The sequence below is a fragment of the Bos grunniens genome, chromosome 4 (assembly GCF_055505025.1).
Source record: "Bos grunniens cultivar Pamir isolate PY7600 chromosome 4, Bosgru_T2T1.0, whole genome shotgun sequence".
NCBI lineage: Eukaryota > Metazoa > Chordata > Mammalia > Artiodactyla > Bovidae > Bos > Bos grunniens.
In genome coordinates this window covers 53,435,952-53,457,726 of record NC_141168.1, presented here as the reverse complement: position 1 = coordinate 53,457,726, position 21,775 = coordinate 53,435,952, and the positions used below count along the sequence as shown (strand labels likewise).

Sequence of the window (21,775 nt, the reverse complement as noted above, 5' to 3'; positions counted from 1 at the left end):
AATAAATACAAAATGCCCTACAAGAAAGGATATATTTTTTCATGTAAGCTTCCTTATGGGACTACCATCTAGAAATATCAGTTCCTAGTGACCCAACTTTCCTCTTGGGGGACGACAAAAATCTACGAATATCAATTCCAATACCCATGATCTAAACTCTCATCCCAAATACACCAGAGTCACTTCCTATTCACTTCTTCTCCTGGAAATGTTCTAATGTGTTGTCTGCAGTTGTAACAGATTGCCTTTTGGGTGGCATTTCTCTCCAATTCAGAAATATAAACACCACTTCAGAGATTTATTTTACAATTCATCTTCTGATTTGTCATGGCCGGGAAAGTCGGCTTCTGGATTTTCTATTCTAAATTACTTTCTGAACAGATTTTTGCAAACAGACTAAGGAACGGCTTTTGCTTAGGAACAAACTCCCAGAAAGCTGGGACACAAGTCCTCTCTCTTTTGTTGAAAGGTAAACAATCAGGAACCCTATCATTTCCCAAATCAATTATTCGCCAAAAAATAAACAGGTGCTTTGGAGACTCTGGAGTTATAAAATGAAAATGGCAAATGATTTTTTCATGGGCCAGCTGCTCAACTGACGTGATTCTGAGGCAGGTTCTCCTAGGCTCTAAAGCTCAATTAGCAAATCAATTAGGATCACGCCCTGTCTGCCAGCAGGCCCGCCTGCCATCCTCTGCTCTCCTCCTGCCCTGGGTGCTTTCTGTGCATCCCCGTCGCCAAAGCTGAAGCCCGGTCAGTCAACCTGAGGTTCCTCTGCTTTTTGCTCACACTGGACAACAAGGGGAGGAGGGGGGCTGTTCCGGTTTAATTAACGATTAGCAAACACCAGAAGGAGTCGTGCTCAACTCTGCTCATTTCTATCTGCCCCAGTCCAGGCTCGCCTGAGAAGCTAGGCACAGGCTCAGGGGGGCTGACTGGCATGGCTGGCTGTCACTTTGTTTCAGTGGAAAACAGATAGGACCAGTCAAAGCAGATGGTTCCTGAAGGGACACATCCAAAAAATCTGCTAGCAAACTGCGGCGGCGTCTTTCACATAAACAGCAACTTACTGGAGAGGAAAATCAGACCCTCCTCGCCACATCCTGCCACGGTGCCACCAGCTTGAGCATCACCCATTTGGGAGGGTCTCATCCTCGACGAGGCCCAACAACTCCTCCTCTGGGGCAATGGACAAGCCTCCCAGAGACAGAGCCAGAGACGGGGGCATCAGCCGTGATGATGACTGTATCTTTCCAAGTCTCCTAGAGATATAGCCATCATCACGGCTAATGCTCCCATATTTGTCAATAAAATCTGTTATCTAGGTAAGACCACCTTCAAGAGGGATCACTGACCTGTGCATCACACATGGGCATCAAGTCCTAAGAGAAGCAAATACAAATACTATGTATTTGGCCCGCTGGGTAGAACTGGAGATGGAGCCAGTGACACTGCAAATGGCAATTAAAAATACAAGTGACCATTTTCATCATAAAACACTAATTTTTTTTAAAGGATTTCTTTTTCTTTCAAACTTCAAATAAACTCACAATTATTAGTGGAAGTCCTGGCTCTGACTTAGGAGTTCTGGCAAATCATCGGACATTTTTGACCTCACTGTCCTCATCTGGAAAATGAGGGAGTTGAACTGAAATCAGATTTCCAAGGTCTCTTTTAGCACAAAATTTCTAAGGTTTTTTGGATGGGAGTGTGTTGGTCTCCTGCAACAGTCTGGCAAATCACGTATTGAATTAAGCATCTGGGTTTTCAGCATAGATTAGAAACAGAGAGACTGTTTTCGTCCCACACGTGGCTTACCTTTTCGACGGGTGTGTGCTCTTCATTTGTGACGCTGGCTTTTCTTGATTCGTTTTTAGACCTGCTTAGCCTTCTGGATACTTTTTCTCTGAGTAGAGTGGCATATCCAATGTGTTCATAGATGGGGTTTGTTGTCATTTTGGAAATGTATTCTGAAGCTTTTGTTTCTATGTACAGTGTTATCAAGCCATCTGTGACCAAATCATGAATTGATTCAAACCTCTTCTCGCCCACAAAGTGTTTTCCATCATAGAAGAGCCTGTAGTTTAAGGTCTGATTTCCAAACCTGCCCATAAGGAAGGAGAGATCACAAGAGTTTTAGAAACCAGGTCAGTGGGTGACAGTGTCAGCTAACACTTCTGGGATCTGTACTGAATGCCAGACACTGGGCTAAGGGCCTGACCTGATTTCCCCCCATTAGGTTATCATGGAGACCCTTCAAGACACGTGCAATTATTATTCTTGTTTGACAGCTGAGGGAATTGAGACTTGAAGACATGGGGTACTGCCTGATTCACAAATATGTTAAAAATTTCTTAATGGAAGCCAGCCATGCCCCTCCACTCCCTCCCCTCTACCAGGCAATTATCTCTGCAGGGGAAGTTATAAGCACTGGCCTTGGGTCCTTTTATTATTATATCTTTGACCATCATCAGTAGGGCACCCATGCCTTCCACCCCGGTTGGTCCAGCGGAAGGGGAGCAGGGGAGCTGTGCAGCACAACTTGCTTGAGGATCAGTGACAGCATCACAGAGACTTGATCATTAGGGTTCTCTCCCTTTAGTGCTGATTGTCCCCTCTTGGTCTTGGTCCTACAGCTCACAGCCCCTTCCGGGTTCCCCACTGGGACTGTCAGCTTCTGCTGCAGGGGATGCTGGTAAGCTGAGAAAAAACTTTGCATCCCTAGAGCACTTGCTATTCTTGAAGTGCTTCCTCATGATGACATCACTGAAGATATGACATCTCCAAGTGCAGCTGGGAAAGCATCGTTCTACAATCACAACACCGAGATGGTGGGTTGAACACATCTTTGTGGGTTGACCTGGGAAGTGTTTCATTGACACCATTTTTTCCCACAGAGACAGTGCTTCCTAATTCCAAAGAGTTCACAGATGAACTTTTGGAAGATTATCCGATTTTGAAATTGAAAACTTTCCTCAAACCTTGCAGGATTTGTCATGAGGATCGAAGGATATAAAATATTTGATGCAGGTTAGGAAAGTGCAGTAAAGGCAATGCCTTTGGGGTGCTATGATTTTTAATACTGTGATTTCATGGTAAAGTGCTTATGAGAGCTCTGTTCTGATGGCGTGCTAGCATGAAGTGTCATGATCGCTAGTGGGAGGTCTATGGGTCAATATAATTCCAGAGAGAACCCAATGGACCAAATTCATGTTTGTTCAGGCACACACCCACAATGTGAGGTGAAGACTTTTGATAAGGGCTGCACAAGCTGGAATCAAGATTGCTGGGAGAAATATCAATAACCTCAGATATGCAGATGGCACCACCCTTATGGCAGAAAGTGAAGAGGAACTAAAAAGCCTCTTGATGAAAGTGGAGAGTGAAAAAGTTGGCTTAAAGCTCAACATTCAGAAAATGAAGATCATGGCATCTGGTCCCATCACTTCATGGGAAATAGATGGGGAAACAGTGTCAGACTTTTTTTGGGGGGCTCCAAAATCACTGCAGATGGTGACTGCAGCCATGAAATTAAAAGACGCTTACTCCTTAGAAGAAAAGTTATGACCAACCTAGATAGCATATTGAAAAGCAGGGACATTACTTTGCCAACAAAGGTCCATCTAGTCAAGGTTATGGTTTTTCCTGTGGTCATGTATGGATGTGAGACTTGGACTGTGAAGAAAGCTAAGTGCCGAAGAATTAATGCTTTTGAACTGTGGTGTTGGAGGAGACTCTTGAGAGTCCTTGGACTGCAAGGAGGTCCAACCAGTCCATCCTAAAGGAAATCAGTCCTGAATATTCACTGGAAGGACTGATGCTAAAGCTGAAACTCCAATACTTTGGCCACCTCATGCGAAGAGTTGACTCATTGAAAAAGACCCTGATGCTGGGAGGAATTGGGGGCAAGAGGAGAAGGGGATGACAGAGGATGAGATGGCTGGATGGCATCACCGACTCGATGGACGTGAGTTTGAGTGAACTCCGGGAGTTGGTGATGGACAGGGAGGCCTGGCGTGCTGTGATTCATGGGGTCGCAGAGTCAGACATGACTGAGTGACTGAACTGAACTGAATCACTTCATGGGAAATAGATGGGGAAACAGTGGAAACAGTGTTAGACTTTATTTTTTGGGGCTCCAAAATCACTGCAGATGGTGATTGCAGCCATGAAATTAAAAGACGCTTACTCCTTGGAAGGAAAGTTATGACCAACCTAGATAGCATATTGAAAAGCAGGGACATTACTTTGCCAACAAAGGTCCGTCTAGTCAAGGCTATGGTTTTTCCAGTGGTCATGTATGGATGTGAGACTTGGACTGTGAAGAAAGCTAAGTGCCGAAGAATTGATGCTTTTGAACTGTGGTGTTGGAGAAGACTCTTGAGAGTCCCTTGGACTGCAAGGAGATCCAACCAGTCCATCCTAAAGGAAATCCATCCTGGGTGTTCATTGGAAGGACTGATGCTAAAGCTGAAACTCCAATTATTTAGCCACCTCATGCGAAGAGCTGACTCATTGGAAAAGACCCTGATGCTGGGAGGAACTGGGGGCGGGAGGAAAAGGGGATGACAGAGGATGAGATGGCTGGATGGCATCACCGACTTGATGGACGTGAGTTTGAGTGAACTCTGGGAGTTGGTGTTGGACAGGGAGGCCTGGCGTGCTGCGATTCATGGGGTCGCAAAGAGTTAGACACGACTGAGCAACTGAACTGAATTGAATTGAAGGGAGGCAAGCTTTCTAGACGGCTCAGTGGGTAAAGAAGCCTGCTAATGCAGAAAGACGCAGGTTTGATCCCTGAGTCAGGAAGATATCCCCTGGAGGAGGAGATAACAACCCTTTCCAGTATTCTTGTTTGGAAAATCCCATGGACAGAGGAGCCTGGCGGGCTACAGTCCATGGGGTTGCAAAGAATCAGACACAACTGAGCACAGAATTTGTGCAGAAAAAGGAGGCAGAGGTATGTCTTAATTCACTGGCTTGATGTTTCAGGCAGAAGCAGCTCTAGAAGCACTAAATTTGCAGATAATTCTCCCAAGAATATTGTGCATACATAAACAGAGCCTTGGAGTCCATCAATCGATAACATCTGTGACCCAGGACACATGTAAGCCTGTAATATGCTGCTGGGCACTTTGTAAATGACATGAAAATAAAAAAAAAATAATTAGGGGGAAATGGGGAACGACTGATTAATGGAGTTTTTATTTGGGATGAAGAAAAAGTTCTGGGAGATGATAGTGGAGATGGCTGTACAACATTGAGAATATACTTAATGTCACGAATTGCACACTTATAGATAATTAAAATGATACATTGCATGTTATGTATGTGCTTGTGCTTAGTCATTCAGTCATGTCCAATTCTTTGCAACTCCATGGACCGTACCCTGCCAGGCTCCTCTGGTCCACTGGGATTCTCCAGGCAAGAATACTGGAGAGGGTTGTCATGTCCTCCTCCTGGGGATCTTCCCAACTCAGGGATGGAACCCAGGTCTCCCGCATTGTGGGTGGATTCTTTACCATCTGAGCCACCAGGGAAGTCCAAGAATACTGGAGTGGGTAGCCTATCCCTTTTCCAGGGGATCTTCCCGACACAGGAATCGAACCAGGGTCTCCTGTATTGCAGGAGGATTCTTTATCAGCTGAGCCACCATGAAAGCCCTGGATGTTATGTATATTTTACCACAATAAAAAAAAAGGGAAAAATAAGTAAATCCTTGCAAAGCAGTTGCAACTGGATAATTGCGTTTACCTTAGTGCTAATGTGTAGCATCCTGGTTGGCGCTGGCTTTCTCGAAGAATGTAGGCACCCTCTACGCCTCCAAGAAGCTCATCTGCCTTCTCTCGGGATATGATACCGTGGAATCTGAGAAGAGACAAGAGCATCTTTGTTCTGAACAGACCATACACCAAGTACGGACCACAAAGAGCTGGTTAAAAAACATGGTGGGACCACCTGGAATTTACGGCTCCTCACCTTAATGAAGAAGGAACTATACTAATGTATAGTTCCAGATGGGCTTGGACCCACCTCCCAGCATGCACCCAAACAGATAACATGCAAAACAAAAGGAAAAAGGCCAAGTCCACCTGGCTTTCTGCTATTGTCTTCGCTCACAAGCTGAAAATTAAAGTCAGAACCAAAAGCCAGGTTACAACTCCTCTTTTAACCGCGGGGAATAACAAAAGAGCATTTACCAATTCAGCTCCCCGCTCACTATGTATTATCCTGATTGCAGATGAACACATACTGATTATCACCCTGCTTACTTCAGGTGTGGGGTGCTGTTCATTTAAGAGGCTCATTCGCTGGAAAGGATAGCCAGCAGTCATGGACAGTCTTCCACTTCCTTAAATTTTGAGAGCAATCGCTTAGGGATGTGTGTGGAGAATGTACCTATTTTTCTGTTTTAAAAGATAATGTTTATTTTTTCCCTTGCTATTTCCCTTGCTATTCTACACATGCATGTAGAAAATGCAGTAGGATTTCAGGCTTAGCCAGAGACTGCCTCGCTCTGGAAGGGATGTCTGAGCCCTAGAGAGCGTATGGTGATGCCAGGGGAGAAGAGAACAGGACAGCAGTTAGGGACAGTCAACCAGCCGGCTCTCTGTCACCCTCAAACAATAACAGCTGCTCAATGCTGTTTTCAGAGATTTGATCATTCTGTGTTACAGAGGAAGGTGGGAGCTGGGTTGCAGGGTTAGGTCGGTACCAAGGGGCCCTGGGCTCTTGGGAAAGGGAACAACACTCTCTTTCTAGGATTCCCCAATCTGAGAGAATTTGGAAGAATAAATTAGAGAAAAAAATTTCTGGACAAATAATCCTCTTTTACCTTCCTGGAAGGGAGAGGGAAGGGAGGGAAATGGCTACACAAGTTTTTCCCCAGGAATGCAAAGATTATTTACAGGACACATGTACCAGGATAATTTTTTGGAAAAAAAATATACCTATCACAATGGGTGCATGCTAAGTTGCTTCAGTCGTGTCCAACTCTTTGTGACCCTATGGATTATAGCCTGCCAGGCTCCTCTGTCCATGGGATTCTCCAGGCAAGAATACTGGAATGGGTTGCCATGCCCTCTTCCAGGAGATCTTCCCAACTCAGGGATCAAACCCGAGTCTCCTGTGCTTCCTGCATTGCAGGCAGATTCTTTACCACTGAGCCACCAGGGAAGTTCATGTATCACAATTTTTATGTCCTAATTCCCTTCTATTCTGTACAGCTAGATCTTACAAGCTGAAGCTTTAGTCTTAGGGGAGCGAGGTCCCAATGTTCTGGCTTTGAGTTCTCAAATCAACTCTCAAAAGTCTAGGGCAGTGATAGCTTGGGAAAAAGAGGGGCTGTGGCTTCTCAAATTTTGGTTTTAAATCTTGAAAGCCCACACATGGAGGTCTTGGAGCAGTGCATTTCTGGGGTGAGGATAAACGTACTGTGTGACATAAGAGTAATCCTCCTGCCCAAAACTGCCCAAAAGGAGACCAGTGTCCCCAGTTATTTGGGAGGGAAATTGGGAGAAATCTGGCCAGAGCCCAGGCTCAGTGGGTCTGATTTGGGAGGTGGAGAAGCCTCCTTTGACGACGAGCTTGGGCGCGTTTAGGGTGGTATGCCCATAGACTGGAGACCTAGTTTGTAGCAAGAGCTGGGGCTGGAGAAGACTGGACAGATGGTCTGAGCAGGGACCTGAGGGCAGCCTGCAGTTACCAGGCCAGTGAGAGAGAGACAGAGAGACAGAGAGAGAGACAGACAGACAGACTTGGGGAGGGTAGAAGAGTAGAGGGCACTGGAAAGTTTCCCACATCAGAGTCAGAAAGGGCAGAAGCTGGTGCAGAAGACGTTTAGGCTGGGATGTCTAGGATACAACCGGACGGGCAGGGGGGTTGTGGGGATGACCATGGCAGGAAGAGACACACACAGAGGAGGGCAGAGAAACTGGACACCCCAGGCCCAGACCACTCTCTGGGTGGAGAAGGGCGAAAACCATGAGAGGAGGAGCATCCTCAACAGGCGGCTAACCGGGAAGCAGCTTTGTTTAAACTCTCTTTGTTTAAACTTTCAGGGATGGCCAGCAGCAGACGCCAAGTGTCAAAAACTAAGATAAATTCAATTGTTTGAAAGAAGTAACAATTTTGTGCACCTGAAGACTCAGCGTGCAGCTCAGCATCCCCTTTAGGGATAGATTTAAAAGTGTCCTATATATATATAGGACATTATATATATATATATATATATATGATCCCAACTTTTCAAAAAGAAAGCCTGCACAAAGACTGGAAAGAAAGAGGTGAAGGGAAAAAAGTTAACAATACTTCTCTCTAATGGCAGGTTATGGTATTTTCCACATTGTCAATTCCTATACGGGCTTCCCTGATAGTGCAGTTGGTAAAGAGTCCGCCTGCTATGCAGGAGATCCTAGGTCAATTCCTGGGTCAGGAAGAGCCACTGAAGAAGGGATAGGCTACTCACTCCAGTATTCTTGGGCTTCCCTTGTAGCTCAGCTGGTAAAGAATCTGCCTGCAATGTGGGAGACTTGGGTTCGATCCCTGTGCTTTAATTTTCCCCAGTTAATTAGGTATCGTTTAACTTTTTAAAAACAGAAGTAATACCTATCCACAGTGGGAAAATTAAAAGGCACAAAAGAAATAAAAATATAAACAGTAGAAAAATACAAATTCCCTTTTCACTAATGACACCCATTGTCCACACTTTATTGTGATTCTAAGAAAAAAATATGTATAAATGTTTCCTGAAGAGAGCATATCTTATATTTTGAATGGAATTTAAAAAACCTTTTATTTTTTAAAAAGAAAGGGAAACACAGAATCTGAAGTTTTTAAGCTAACTTCCCTCTAATAGCAAACATTCCTTTTTTGTGGTTTCTTTGGTCTCCTCTCACTACACAGTTTATGTGGATGGGGGTTTGAGGATGAGAACTAGGAGGTTATTCAATAAAAGTTTTATGCGAAAAAGGAAAAGACAATGAATAGAGTTCCTTTTGGAATTCATGTACAAAAGTGTTCTATTTTAGAAGTATATATTAGATTTTCATTTTCTTTTTTAATTCTTTATTTTTGGTGTTGTTCTGGAGTAAAATCCAAAACAGTATACTGAAGAAAAAAATGTCATCTTATATCGAGGTTGACTGTTAGGGATGTGGGGTGGAAGAGAGGAGGCCAACGGTCCAGGCAGGTACTCCAGAACCCCTAGCTGCATTTTCAAGGCCCAGTAGGAAGGTTCAGAAATGCAGCCATGGCAATTAGGAAGTAGCTGCTGAACTGGGACAAATAATAGCATCATTAATCACAAGAGTGAAGCTCTGATGGGTAAGGGAATAGAGGAAGGAGGTTTGAGTTTGGTCGGTGGACTTGAAAGAGATTTTGCCTCTGAATGCCTCCAGGTTGGACGTGGGAAGAAGAGTGAACTATGTATCTACCCTGACTCTGTGCTGGGCAGTTCTGTCTGCTGTGAGCTGTGCACCAGGCCACAGCCCCAGCCTGCTGGTTGTTTTTATGGTAATGCATATTTGCTTTGCAGTAGGTTTCTCAGAAAGTAAAACAAGAGATGAAATTAAGAGGAAAATGGGGGAAATCATAATTATGGTATTAAGGTAATTTGGCTAATAGATCCACATCAAGAGAAATCATCATTTCGGTTTTATGAGACTGCAAGGAAATGGGATGACTTTCCTGAGTGTTGCACTTACTGAGGTGCGTGAAAGCCAGGAATTCGGCCTGAGTTTACAGTCTTTGACTCGAGCTGTTTATATGGTATTGAGGTAGAAAGTGAGACGAAAGACTAAGAGAGCCACAACTATGGAAAATGCTGCCTTATGTTTCAAATACTTCCAGGCACTCAGTGGCTGCTTTTGTGAAAAGAACTGAATGTAGCAGGAGATAGTGATCCTCCCACATTTGTGAAAGCCAAACACCTGAATATTATAAGAAAAATTCAATACAAAAGGATCTGATTGCATTTATCCTTATTATTAAACTCTTGCACAATGGATATTTGATGAAGACTATATTGGAAATTTTTTAATATTTAATATTTAAATGACATATGAAAATTACTACTTATTATGTTATTAAAACAATGAATAGCAGAATACATACTCTCTTCCATAATATTTTGGTCTGTTTTCCACCTATATTAAAAAAGAAGAAAAGTATTAATAATGCATTTGAATTCAAATCAGATAGATAAAACTACTATTCAAATAAACAGAGCTAGAGTCCTGGAAATAATTTTATTACAGTTTTTATTCCCCAAATCAGAGACCTAAGACATTCTGGAGTTAACCAACACACTCAACTTTCTTGAGTAAAAATGATCTAGAATTGCCATATTTCTCTAATCATTAGGCTCATTCCCACCCAAACTCAAACATCCAATAAAAAAATTTTCAAAGGAAATAAAATGAGGCTTATTTTAATATTAAGGAATTGATAACAGTATTACAAGGCTTCATCCTGAAGGAGAGAATAAGTACTTCTAGCATGAATAAAACATAAATATTTATTTCAATCTTCCTCTAATTGTTTCAATATTTGGTTGTAATAAAAATGGGGTGTACACCAGGATTAAAAAAATAAGCTTAATTTGGTCTCTTTACAGATAAAACCTACATCCTAACATTTTTTCAACAAATGGCTAATGGGCTAAAATTCATTTGACATCAGAGGTATAAACTTTGGAGGATAAGATTTATGAGTTGACTGAAAAGCATAAAATTCCAGAAAAGATTTTTCAATGATATCTTGAGCCTTGGGGTAATCACACTGGATTTCTACCACATATATGTGATAATCTACTTTTGTATGAACTTTGTTTTCTTAGGTTAAAGGTGTTGGAGTTGGTGAGAAATTAACATGAATTCCCATGTTCCGCTTTTATTCTTCCTAGTCTGATTCCAGGGACACTGAGGATATGTAGAGCTACAAGAAGTTATAGATTTTCATTGATGCTTATAAACAGCAAGTTCATGTTTATTTGCTAAAGTAGAATATGAGCTGGGCGGCTATTTCATTTACAGTCATTTCTGTATATAGTCAAATGGGCAGTTTTCTCAGCAGGACAGAGTGGTGGTATCTGAAGGCAGTTTCCTAGCTTACCTCTACCCTTCAAATGATGCAGGGGACCTGATGCGAAGAGCTGGCTCATTTGAAAAGACCTTGATGCTGGGAAAGATTGAAGGTGGGAGGAGAAGGGAACAACAGAGGATGAGATGATTGGATGGCATCACCGACTCAATGGACATGAGTTTGGGTAAACTCTGGGAGTTGGTGATGGACAGGGGGGCCTGGCATGCTGCAGTCCACGAGGTCACAAAGAGTCGGAAATGACTGAGTGACTGAACTAAACTGAAATGGGCAGTAGGGAGCTATGCACTAGAGGAAGTTTCAAAAGGGGGAGCCAAGGGGACCATCTTGACAGGCCTGCCTTGGGCAAGCCTAGCTGGCATAAAACTAATCATCTAGACATGTCTAAATATGTGTTCACTCTTCTGTGCATTTTACACTTGAAACGCACTGAACCAAGAGAGGGCATTCATCACTCTTAATCTTTAAGGCTTGAAGCCTGCTAGGTGTCACTTACAAAGGATGATCTAAATAATAGCATTAATCGAAGCACAAAGTATGTAAAAAGGCACCTTGTTATCTGATGTGTACCATGACTCTACATACTAGGAAGCTTTTGAATGTGAGTTGCACATTTTGTCATTTACATCATTCTATTAGCTTTCTCTGGAGAAGGCAATGGCACCCCACTCCAGTATTCTTGCCTGGAAAATCCCATGGACAGAGGAGCCTGGTGGGCTGCAGTCCACGGGGTCGCTAAGAGTCAGGCATGACTGAGCGACTTCCATTTCACTTTTCACTTTCATGCATTGGAGAAGGAAATGGCAACCCACTCCAGTGTTCTTGCCTGGAGAATCCCAGGGACGGTGGAGCCTGGTGGGCTGCGGTCTATGGGGTCGCACTGAAGCGACTTAGCAACAACATTAGCTTTCTCAGTTCTTTCCTACTCTTAGGACATACGTTTACAAAACTAGGTATAGCTCCCAACCTCATTCCCTTCCTCCATCCTCTTATCTTTCCAAAAGGGAAGAGTAATTAACCTAACTTCCCAGATGGATAGCATGGCAGATAGAGCTTACTACTAACTCCTGTCATGCAGGTAAGTTAATTTAATTGCCTCTTCAGACAACAAATAGCTTTCAGTTCATCTATCACTCATAAAAATACACAGCACACTTATGCTCAGAGCTCTGTGCTCAGCCTGGTCATTGTTCATGAAGTGATGACCTCAGAGATATGAGAGGAAATATATAAAGAGCTCTGGGGTGTTCTGTACTTGCAGTAGAAGGTAACTTTTGAAAAATCTAACATAGTCCCCCAAATAGGGAAGTCAATATCTAGGGTGCCTTCAGAAACACCAGATAAGATCCTGCCTGAAGGACCCTTTGACCCAATTGAAGAACAAATCTGCACATGAAAACTGCAAGAAAATAAAACAAGAGCACTGAATCGTGTGGGAGAGACTCCACGTGGAATACCGTCATGGAATAGGCACCCAATATCACACAAAATGTGTACTAAAATACTATTCTTCATTTGTCTGAAATTCAAATTTATCTAGACATCCTGTTTTCATTTCTTTTTTTTTTTTTTTTTTCCTTCTAAATCTGGCAAAGCCACACATGGGGGACAGGAAAGGTGGAAGTAAGAGAGAGTGAAGACAGAGGATGTGGACAGACATCCAATCACGGCTCCCACTGTCCTAGCTGTTTTGATAGTGATCTGATTCAATCTCTCTTCCTGGTGTTGTCTCTGTAGCTCGTAAAGAAAATATAGCTGTCCTTGTTAGTGTTAAAGAGAGAAATAATGACTGGGATAAAAAGCTATAACAATCACCTCTTCCTTTTCCTAAACTTTTTCTCACAGGAATCTAAACATTCTGTCTCTCCACCTCTCACTGAGCTTTTGAGCTGTCAAGAGCTAAATTTAAGTTACATGATGCCAGAAAAATCATAGAATATCCACATTTTTTTAAGATGGATCATTTTGGATACTCAGACCCTGACAAAGCACAGTCAGCTGACAACAGGGCTCTGAGGGACAAGGGATCTGACTACAGTAACGTCCTCCTTGTGACCGAGTACTGCCTTAAAGGAGCCTTACTCTGCCCCAGGCACTGCTTCATATTAAATATTGATGGGATCATTAGGTACCTGTGAAACACAGATTTGTTTTATTAAAGAATTTCAATTTCCAGGTGTATGAGATTCTCTTCAGTGAATGAGACAAAGGACAATTGATAAATAATAAGTAAAACAGCTCTGAAATTCCTCCGTTTTCATTGAGAATTACGTCGTTAAAATTAGGCAACTTGAGAAAAATGGAGGGCTAATTTAAGTAGTCACATGGACTCAGGAAGGGACAAAAACACAACATATCCCAACATGAAGGGAAGTCGCCCGCCAGGACAATGGCTAAAGCTGGACAGCCCATCACACTGGTGAAGCTGGTCACTGTGAGCGTGACTGGCTCTTGGGGTTTAGTGATCCAGTTTCAGAAGTGAAAGAAGTCCAACCTTTTTAGGAAAAAAGTAATAATTTGTGGGTATTTTGCTCCATCTTCCAATGCTGGATCCTTTCATGATCCACCTGGTTCTGAAAGGAGCACCACTCTTTGCAAAAGGAGGATACTAAGCCAACCATTGAGCAAACACACACCCGAAATGGGTACTCCCCAAGACACAAGTGACTTCGGTTATGTGGGGTGACTGTGCAAAATGGTGGCTGATTTTTTTTAAATAAGTATAACTGAACATCATTCTCTAAATAAGAACCATCTACAGGAGACTCCCCTTCATGGATCACAGCCTTATCCTGGCGAAAGTGCTTGTGTAACTCAAGAAACTATGAGCTATGCTGTACAGGGCCACACAAGACAGACAGGTCATGATGAAGAGTTCTGACAAAACATGGTCCACTGGAGGAAGAAATGGCAAAACCCTCCAGTATTCTTTCCAGGAGAACCCCATGAATAGTATGAAAGCAAAAAGATATGACACTGGAAGATGAGCCCCCCAGGTTGGAAGGTGTCCAATATGCTACTGGGGAATAGCAGAGGATAATTACAAATAGCTCCAGAAAGAATGAAGAGGCTGGACCAATGCAGAAAGTTGTGAATATGTCTGGTGGTGAAAGTAAAGTCTGATGCTGTAAAGAACAATATTGCATAGGAACCTGGCATGTTAGGTCCATGGATTAAGGTAAATTGGACATAGACAAGCAGGAGACGGCAAAATTGAATATCGACACCTTAGGAATCAGTGAACTAAGATCAATGTGAAGTGAAAGTCGCTCAGTTGTGTCCGACTCTTTGCAACCCCATGGACTATACCATCAGTGGAATTCTCCAGGCCAGAATACTGGAGTGGGTAGCCTTTCCCTTTTCCAGGGGATCTTCCCAACACAGGGATCAAACCCAGGTCTCCTACATTGCAGGTGGATTCTTTACCAACTGAGCTATTAGGGAAGCCCAAAATCCATGTGAATGAGCAAATTTAATTCAGATGACCATTATATCTACTACTGTGGGCAAGAATCCCTTAGAAGAAATGGAGTAGCCATCATAGTCAACAAAAGAGTCTGAAATGCAGTACTTGAGTGCAATCTGTAAAATGACAGAATGATCTCGGTTCATTTCCAAGGTAAATCATTCAACATCACAATAATCCAAGTCTATGCCCCAACCACTGATGCTGAAGAAGCTGAAGTTGACTGGTTCTATGAAGACCTACATCCTCTTCTAGAACTCACACCAAAAAAGATATCATTTTTATCATAGGGGACTGGAACGCAAAAGTAGGCAGTTAAGAGATACTTGGAGTAATAGGCAAGTTCGGCCTTGGAGTACAAAATGAAGCAAGGCAAAGGCTAACAGAGTTTTGTCAAGAGAATGCACTGGTCATAGCAAATACCCTGTTCCAACAACACAAGAGATGACTCTACACATGGACATCACCAGATAGTCAATACTGAAATCAGATTGATTATGTTTTTTGTAGCCAAAGATGGAGAAGCTCTATACAATCAGTAAAAAAAAGACCTGGAGCTGACTATGGCTCAGATCATAAGCTCCTTATTGCAAAATTCAGACTTAAATTAAAGAAAGTATGGAGAACCACTAGATCATTCAGGTATGGCCTAAATCAAATCCCTTCTGATTATACAGTGGAAATGACAAACAGATTTGAGGGATTATATCTGGTAGACAGAGTTCCTGAAGAACTGTGGATGGAGTCTGTAACACTGTGCAGGAAGCAGTGACCAAAACCATCCCGAAGGAAAAAATAATGCAAGAAGTCAAAGTGGTTATCTGAGGAGGCTTTACAAATACCTGTGAAAGAAGAGAAGCAAAAGGCAAGGGAGAAAGGAAATGATATACCCAACTGAAGGCAGCATTTCAGAGAGATGAGTTTCAGAGAGATAAGAAGGCCTTCTTTTTTAAAATTTATTTATTTTAATTGGGAGATAATTATTTTACAATATTGTGATGGTTTTGCCATACATCAACATGAATTGGCCATAGGCATACATTTGTCCCCTCCATCCTGTACCCCGCTTCCACCTCCCTCCCTTTCTTAAATGAACAATGAAAGACATAGAGGAAAACAACAGAATGGGAAAGACCAGATATCTCTTCAAGAAAACTGGAGATATCAAGGGAACATTTCTGGCAAGGATGAGTGAGAAAAAGGACAGAATGGCAAGGACCTAACAGAAGCAGAAGATATTAAGATGAGGTGGCAAGAATGCACAGAAGAACTATACAAAAAAGGTCTTAATGACCTGGATAACCATGATGGTGTGGTCACTCACCTAGAGCCAGATATCCTGGAGTGTGAAGTCAACTGGGGCTTAGGAAGCATTACTATGAACAAAGCTAATGGAGGTTACAGAATTCCAGCTGAGCTTTTTCAATCCTAAATTATTTCATAATTTCATGATGCTGTTAAAGTGCTGCGCTCAATATGTTGGCAAATTTGGAAAACTTAGCATGGTTACAAGACTGGAAAAGGTCAGTTTTTATTCCAGTCTCAGAGGGAAATGCCAAAGAATGTTCAAACTACTGTACAATTGTGTTCAGTTCACATGCTAGCAAGGTTATGCTCAAAATCCTTCAAGCTAACCTTCAGTAGCATATGAACTGAGAAATTCCAGATGTACAAGCTGGGTTCAGAAAAGGCAGAGCAACCTGAAATCAAATTGCCAACATTTGTTAGATCATGGAGAAAGTAAAGGAGTTCCAAAAAAACGTATACTTTTACTTAATTGCCTAGATTAAAGCCTTTGACTCTGTCAGTTCAGTTTAGTTCAGTCGCTCAGTCGTGTCCGACTCTTTGCGACCCCACGAATCGCAGCACGCCAGGCCTCCCTGTCCATCACCAACTCCCGGAGTTCACTGAGACTCATGTCCATTGAGTCAGTGATGCCATCCAGCCATCTCATCCTCTGTCGTCCCCTCCTCCTCCTGCCCCCAAACCCTCCCAGCATCAGAGTCTTTTCCAATGAGTCAACTCTTCGCATGAGCTGGCCAGAGTACTGGAGTTTCAGCTTTAGCATCATTCCTTCCAAAGAAATCCCAGGGCTGATCTCCTTCAGAATGGACTGGTTGGATCTCCTTGCAGTCCAAGGGGACTCTTAGAGTCTTCTCCAACACCACAGTTCAAAAGCATCAGTTCTTCAGCACTCAGCTTTCTTCACAGTCCAACTCTCACATCCATACATGACCACTGGAAAAACCATAGCCTTGACTAGATGGACCTTTGTTGGCAAAGTAATGTCTCTGCTTTTGAATATGCTATCTAGGTTGGTCATAACTTTTCTTCCAAGGAGTAAGCGTCTTTTAATTTCATGGCTGCAGTCACCATCTGCAGTGATTTTGGAGCCCCAAAAAATAAAGTCTGACACTATTTCCACTGTTTTCCCATCTATTTCCCATGAAGTGATGGGACCAGATGCCATGATCTTCGTTTTCTGAATGTTGTGTTTTAAGCCAACTTTTTCTCTCTGTGAAAAAGTCAACTTTTTTGACTCTGTGGATCACAGCAAACTTAAAAATTCTTAAAGAGATGGGAGAACCAGACCACCTTCCCTGTCTCTTGAGAAACCTGTATAATGCAGATCAAGAAGCAACAGTTAGAACTGGGCATGGACCAATGGACTGGTTCACAGCTGGAAAAGGACTATGACAAGGCTATATATTGTCACCCTGCTTATTTAACTTCTATGCAGAGTACATTATGTGAAATACCACTCTGGGTGAATCATAAGCTGGAATCAAGATTGCTGGGAGAAATATCAACAACTTCAGATATGTATGATACCACTTTAATGGCAGAAAGTGAAGAGGAGCTAAAGAGCGTCTTGATGAGGGTGAAAGAGGAGATGTAAAAGCTAGCTTAAAACTCAACATTCAAAAAACTAAGATCATGGCATCTGGTCCCATCTTCACGGCAAATAGAAGGGGGAAAAGTAGAAGAAGTGACAGATTTCATTTTCTTGGGCTCCAAAGTCACTGCAGATGGTGACTGCAGCCATGAAATTAAAAGACACTTGCTCCTTGGAAGGAAAGCTATGACAAACCTAGACAGTGTATTAAAAAGCAGAGACATCTCCTTGCTGACAAAAATCTGTTTAGTCAAAGCTATGGTTTTTCCAGTAGTCATCTACGGATGTGAGAGTAGGACCATAACGATGGCTGAATGCCAAAGAATTGATGCTGGAGAAGACTCTTGAGAGTCCCTTGGACAGCAAGAAGATTAAACCAGTCAATTCTAAAGGAAATAAACCCTGAATATTCATTGGAAGGACTGATGCTGAAGCTGAAGCTCCAATACTTTGGCCACCTGATGTAAAGAGCCAACTCATTGGAAAAGATCTGATGCTGGGAAGATTGAGGGCAGAAGGAGAAGGGGATTCAGAAGATGAATGGTTGCATAGCATCACCCACTCAATGGACATGAATTTGAGCAAATTCCAGGGGACAGTGGAGGAGAGAGGAGTCTTGTGTGCTGAAGTCCACGGTTGTAAAGAGCTGGACGTGACTTACCAACTAAACAACAACAGCTGGGTAATAGTCCCCCTAGGAGGGCAGTATTTGCCACTGACATCACTGTTGATCAGAACACATTTGGAATTCCTTTTCTGGAACTGGCCTTAATAATTGTTACCCTTTCTCTTGAATATCCTAACAGCTTCATCTTTTCAAGTGTGGTCTGGTCATTCAAAACAGAAATTTTAGGATGCATGTTAAAGGTTGCAGATTCCCGATCCCTTTTTAAGAAGAACTGATTCAGAAATACTGAAGGTGGGGCTTTGATGTGCTATTTAATGAAGTCCCCCTCGATGATATTTAAGCATATACTGAAGTTTCAGAATCACTGGTAAATAGAAACATACATTTGTTTTTTGAGAATGGATTTGAGAGTAGATGTTATTATAACAAACAGGCAAAAGTTATTCAGAGCTAAATTTAGTAAATAGGGTGAGTGACCCAATGAGGAAATCCATTTGAGACAAAAATGAAGCATGGTTTTCTAGTAATAAGATGTGCCCTATGACTTGTTCTAAAGGTACTTTAGAAAAGCATTCCCAGGACACTATGAGCAATGTGAAGCTGGGGGAATAAAAGCACAGCTTCCCAAGATGACTGATTGGAAAGCGACAACACTCATGTAATATATGGTAAACTATTTCATAACTGTGTATCATAGCTCATACATAATTAGTGCCAGCACCGTGACTATTGAAGACGGTTTTAGTCCTGTCCAGCCCGGTCCACAGGATCCATGCATATGCTCCTCTACGTGTGAAGCCGGCGCAACTGTCATAGCTTCCCACCTCATGGCCTCATCAGCCCATGACCATCACAGGCTCCAATCAAAGCAAATCATTTACAGTTCTATAAATGCACCCCTAACACATCCGTCATTTTTTGGTATGTTCTTCCTTTAAGATCCTGAACTTCATTTTAATAAAATAAAGGTGGATCACAAGATGCTTGGAGGGGCAGGCTCTAGACTCAGACTGCCTGACTTTAAGGCCATATCAGTGTGTCCATAAGCAGGTTACTAACTTCTCTGTACCTCAGTTTCCTCATCTTTAAAATGGAGATGGTAACAAAAGTATCTGCTTCATTAAGTTGTTTTAATACTTAAATGAGTAAATACATGCATCATGCTTGCAACAGTGCCTGGAGTACCTAGATATACAATGGGTATTAGCTATCATTGGTATCCAGAAAGAGCCTCCTGTGTACCAAAGAAAGAGGCAGGCCCGTTATTTTCCATGCTCTTAAAGCTCCTTCTACCTATCTCTGCTGAAAAACTTGACATCCTACCATATTTTAAATCTTAACTTGCTTGTTTCTTCTCTAACTATTCTGTGAGTTTTTTTAAGCAGCTATTTTTGTCTTCGTCACCATTGTATTCCTAGAATTTCACCCAATGTCTGGCACAGAGTGAATGCAGGCACTTCTTGTTATCTGAACCTAATCCATTTCTAAAAATGTGTTGGTCACTAGAGTTTCAAATAACAAAAGTCTATATCCTACTGTTTTAAATGGAAAAAATAATAATTCATTTGTAAAACATCCAAAAATATCCATGTCCCAGACATTACTAAAATGCTTTAAATATATAACAATTTAAGAATTTCTGCATAATATGAAATATCTAAACACTAACTATAAAATTGTTTAACACTTCATAAAATAATGACTAGGTATGTTTGTGTGCAGTCCATGGTCGAATGGAACAGGAATTTTACTATCCTTCTACACTGAACATGTTCTATCGTAAACAGTGAGATACTACTGCAGATTTGAAAGATACTATCTAAATTAGACCTGAGTTGGTAGTGCCCCAAGGTACCTGGCCTAAACAAGTACTGAGGAACTAAACCTTCAGGGGAGAAGTGGGGAGAGTTATGAATATAATGTTCAGTATGTTTAAACAAGGGGGCTTCCCCTGTGGCTCAGCGGTAAAGAATCTGCCTACAGATGCTGCAGGAGACATGGGTTCAGTCCTTGGGTAGGGAAGATTCCCTGGAGGAACACATGGCAACCAACTCCAGGATTCTTATCTGGAGAACCCCCATGGACAGAGAAGCCTGGCAGGCTACAGTCCATAGGGTTGCCAGGGGTTGGACACGACTGAAGCGACTTAGTATGCATGTTTAAACAGAAGGCCAGTCAGGAGGGCTCTGAGGTCTGAAGGAGCCCCTCTTCCATCATCTAGCTTCCCTGCTGCTCAAAGTATGACCTGCGGAGCAGCAGCATTGGCATCGCCTTGGAGCCCGTGAGAAATGCAGAATGTGCATTTTGAAGGGGAGTCATGTACATGTGGAAGTTTAAGAAGCTGTCCCACATAGGAGAACTTGTGATAGCAGCTTTTTAACTGGGAGACTGATTTTGGCCAAAAGCTTTTGTGAGTCATTATAGCAAATATGCAGAGAGTGATTGTTCTGAGAGCAAAGGGTGCCTGTACTCATTAAATGTTTGCAGAATGAGACAGAGATTATGAACACAGAGCCCTGCTGTCAATTCAATTGCTGTGTGACCCTGAGTGGGTTATTAAACTTCTTTGCATCTCATTTCTCTCGATTTTCAATAAAACTAGAGTTATAAAAATATACTATTTTAATAAGGCTGTTCCAAAGATTAGATGAAATAATACATATGAAAAACAATGGGACTTGGAACATTGTGGTAACAGGCTAACCCTCATTGAACGGCTACTCTTTGCCAGGATTGTTTGGAGTTCAGACACGACTGAATGAATGAACAACAACTCTTTGCCAGGAGCTGTCCTTAGGGTTTCATGTATTTTCTCATTTAAGCCTCCAAACAACCCTGTGAGGGAAGTGAGCACACTTATTTTTCAGAGAGTCCCTAAACAACTAGCTTGAGGTCACAGATCTAGTAAGTGGCTTAGGACTCAGCACACACACCTTTAATCACTGTACTTCCCATCTTCTCCAGAGCAGATGACAATCAATGTGGACGCCTTCATTGACTAGCAAAGTTCTACAGTCTAGCTTCAGACTAAATTACCTGAGTTGTCCTTGATTTTTCTTTTGCCAGAACTGAGCACCTAAATTCCTTTGGAATGAACTGAATTCTGTCAATGAGTTAACAAATGAGAACTTGGAATGAATTTGTCCAGATATAGTGACATTTTGGGTCTCTCAAAGATTTCCGTGGGATTTAGAATTAGATGTATTCCAAACTACTTGTTTTGTTTTCCAATTCATTCTTCTAATTTTAAGCAAGAATCTTCAGCATTTTGCAAAGCTTGAAAGAACAGTAGGGTGACAGCTGCATAGTGAGAGACAGGAAGCATAATCCTTAAATGAGTTGGCTTTATAGTCAGATTATCATTGCCTAGATAAACACAAGTTCTTTTATATTTAACACAAAGGCATTTAAAGAATACTGTGAGCCCTCTGTAAACAAGGTTTCCAATTATTGAAAAAAAAAAAAAAACCACAGCTTTTATAATCCGCCAGCAGCTGGTATGTGTTAAGTTTTTGCTTAATAGAAATAATTTAAAAACCCAATTTAGCAACCTCCTACACAGGGCCGCTAGACTGCTAGATTCTCTGAGGTACAGATCAAGTGTGGGAGAAAGGTTTTTGATGGGGGGATTTGTACTGGTGATACTTGGGCAACTTCATTCAGGAAAAAATAGATTTGGGTAATT

The 21,775-nt window shown here is 42.1% G+C and overlaps 1 protein-coding gene across 2 annotated transcripts in view; it reads right to left on the bottom strand.

The window, feature by feature from the left end:
• The window catches only part of CHN2 (chimerin 2), a 338,897-nt gene that overhangs the window by 122,556 nt on the left and 194,566 nt on the right, over nt 1-21,775 (bottom strand). For both annotated transcript variants that reach the window (XM_086396433.1, XM_086396434.1), the window contains 3 exons: nt 10,114-10,145; nt 5,755-5,868; nt 1,819-2,104 (listed from right to left, as the gene is read on the bottom strand). In XM_086396433.1, the coding sequence (XP_086252559.1) occupies nt 1,819-2,104; nt 5,755-5,868; nt 10,114-10,145 (432 nt within the window). The remainder of the gene's footprint in view (nt 1-1,818; nt 2,105-5,754; nt 5,869-10,113; nt 10,146-21,775) is intronic.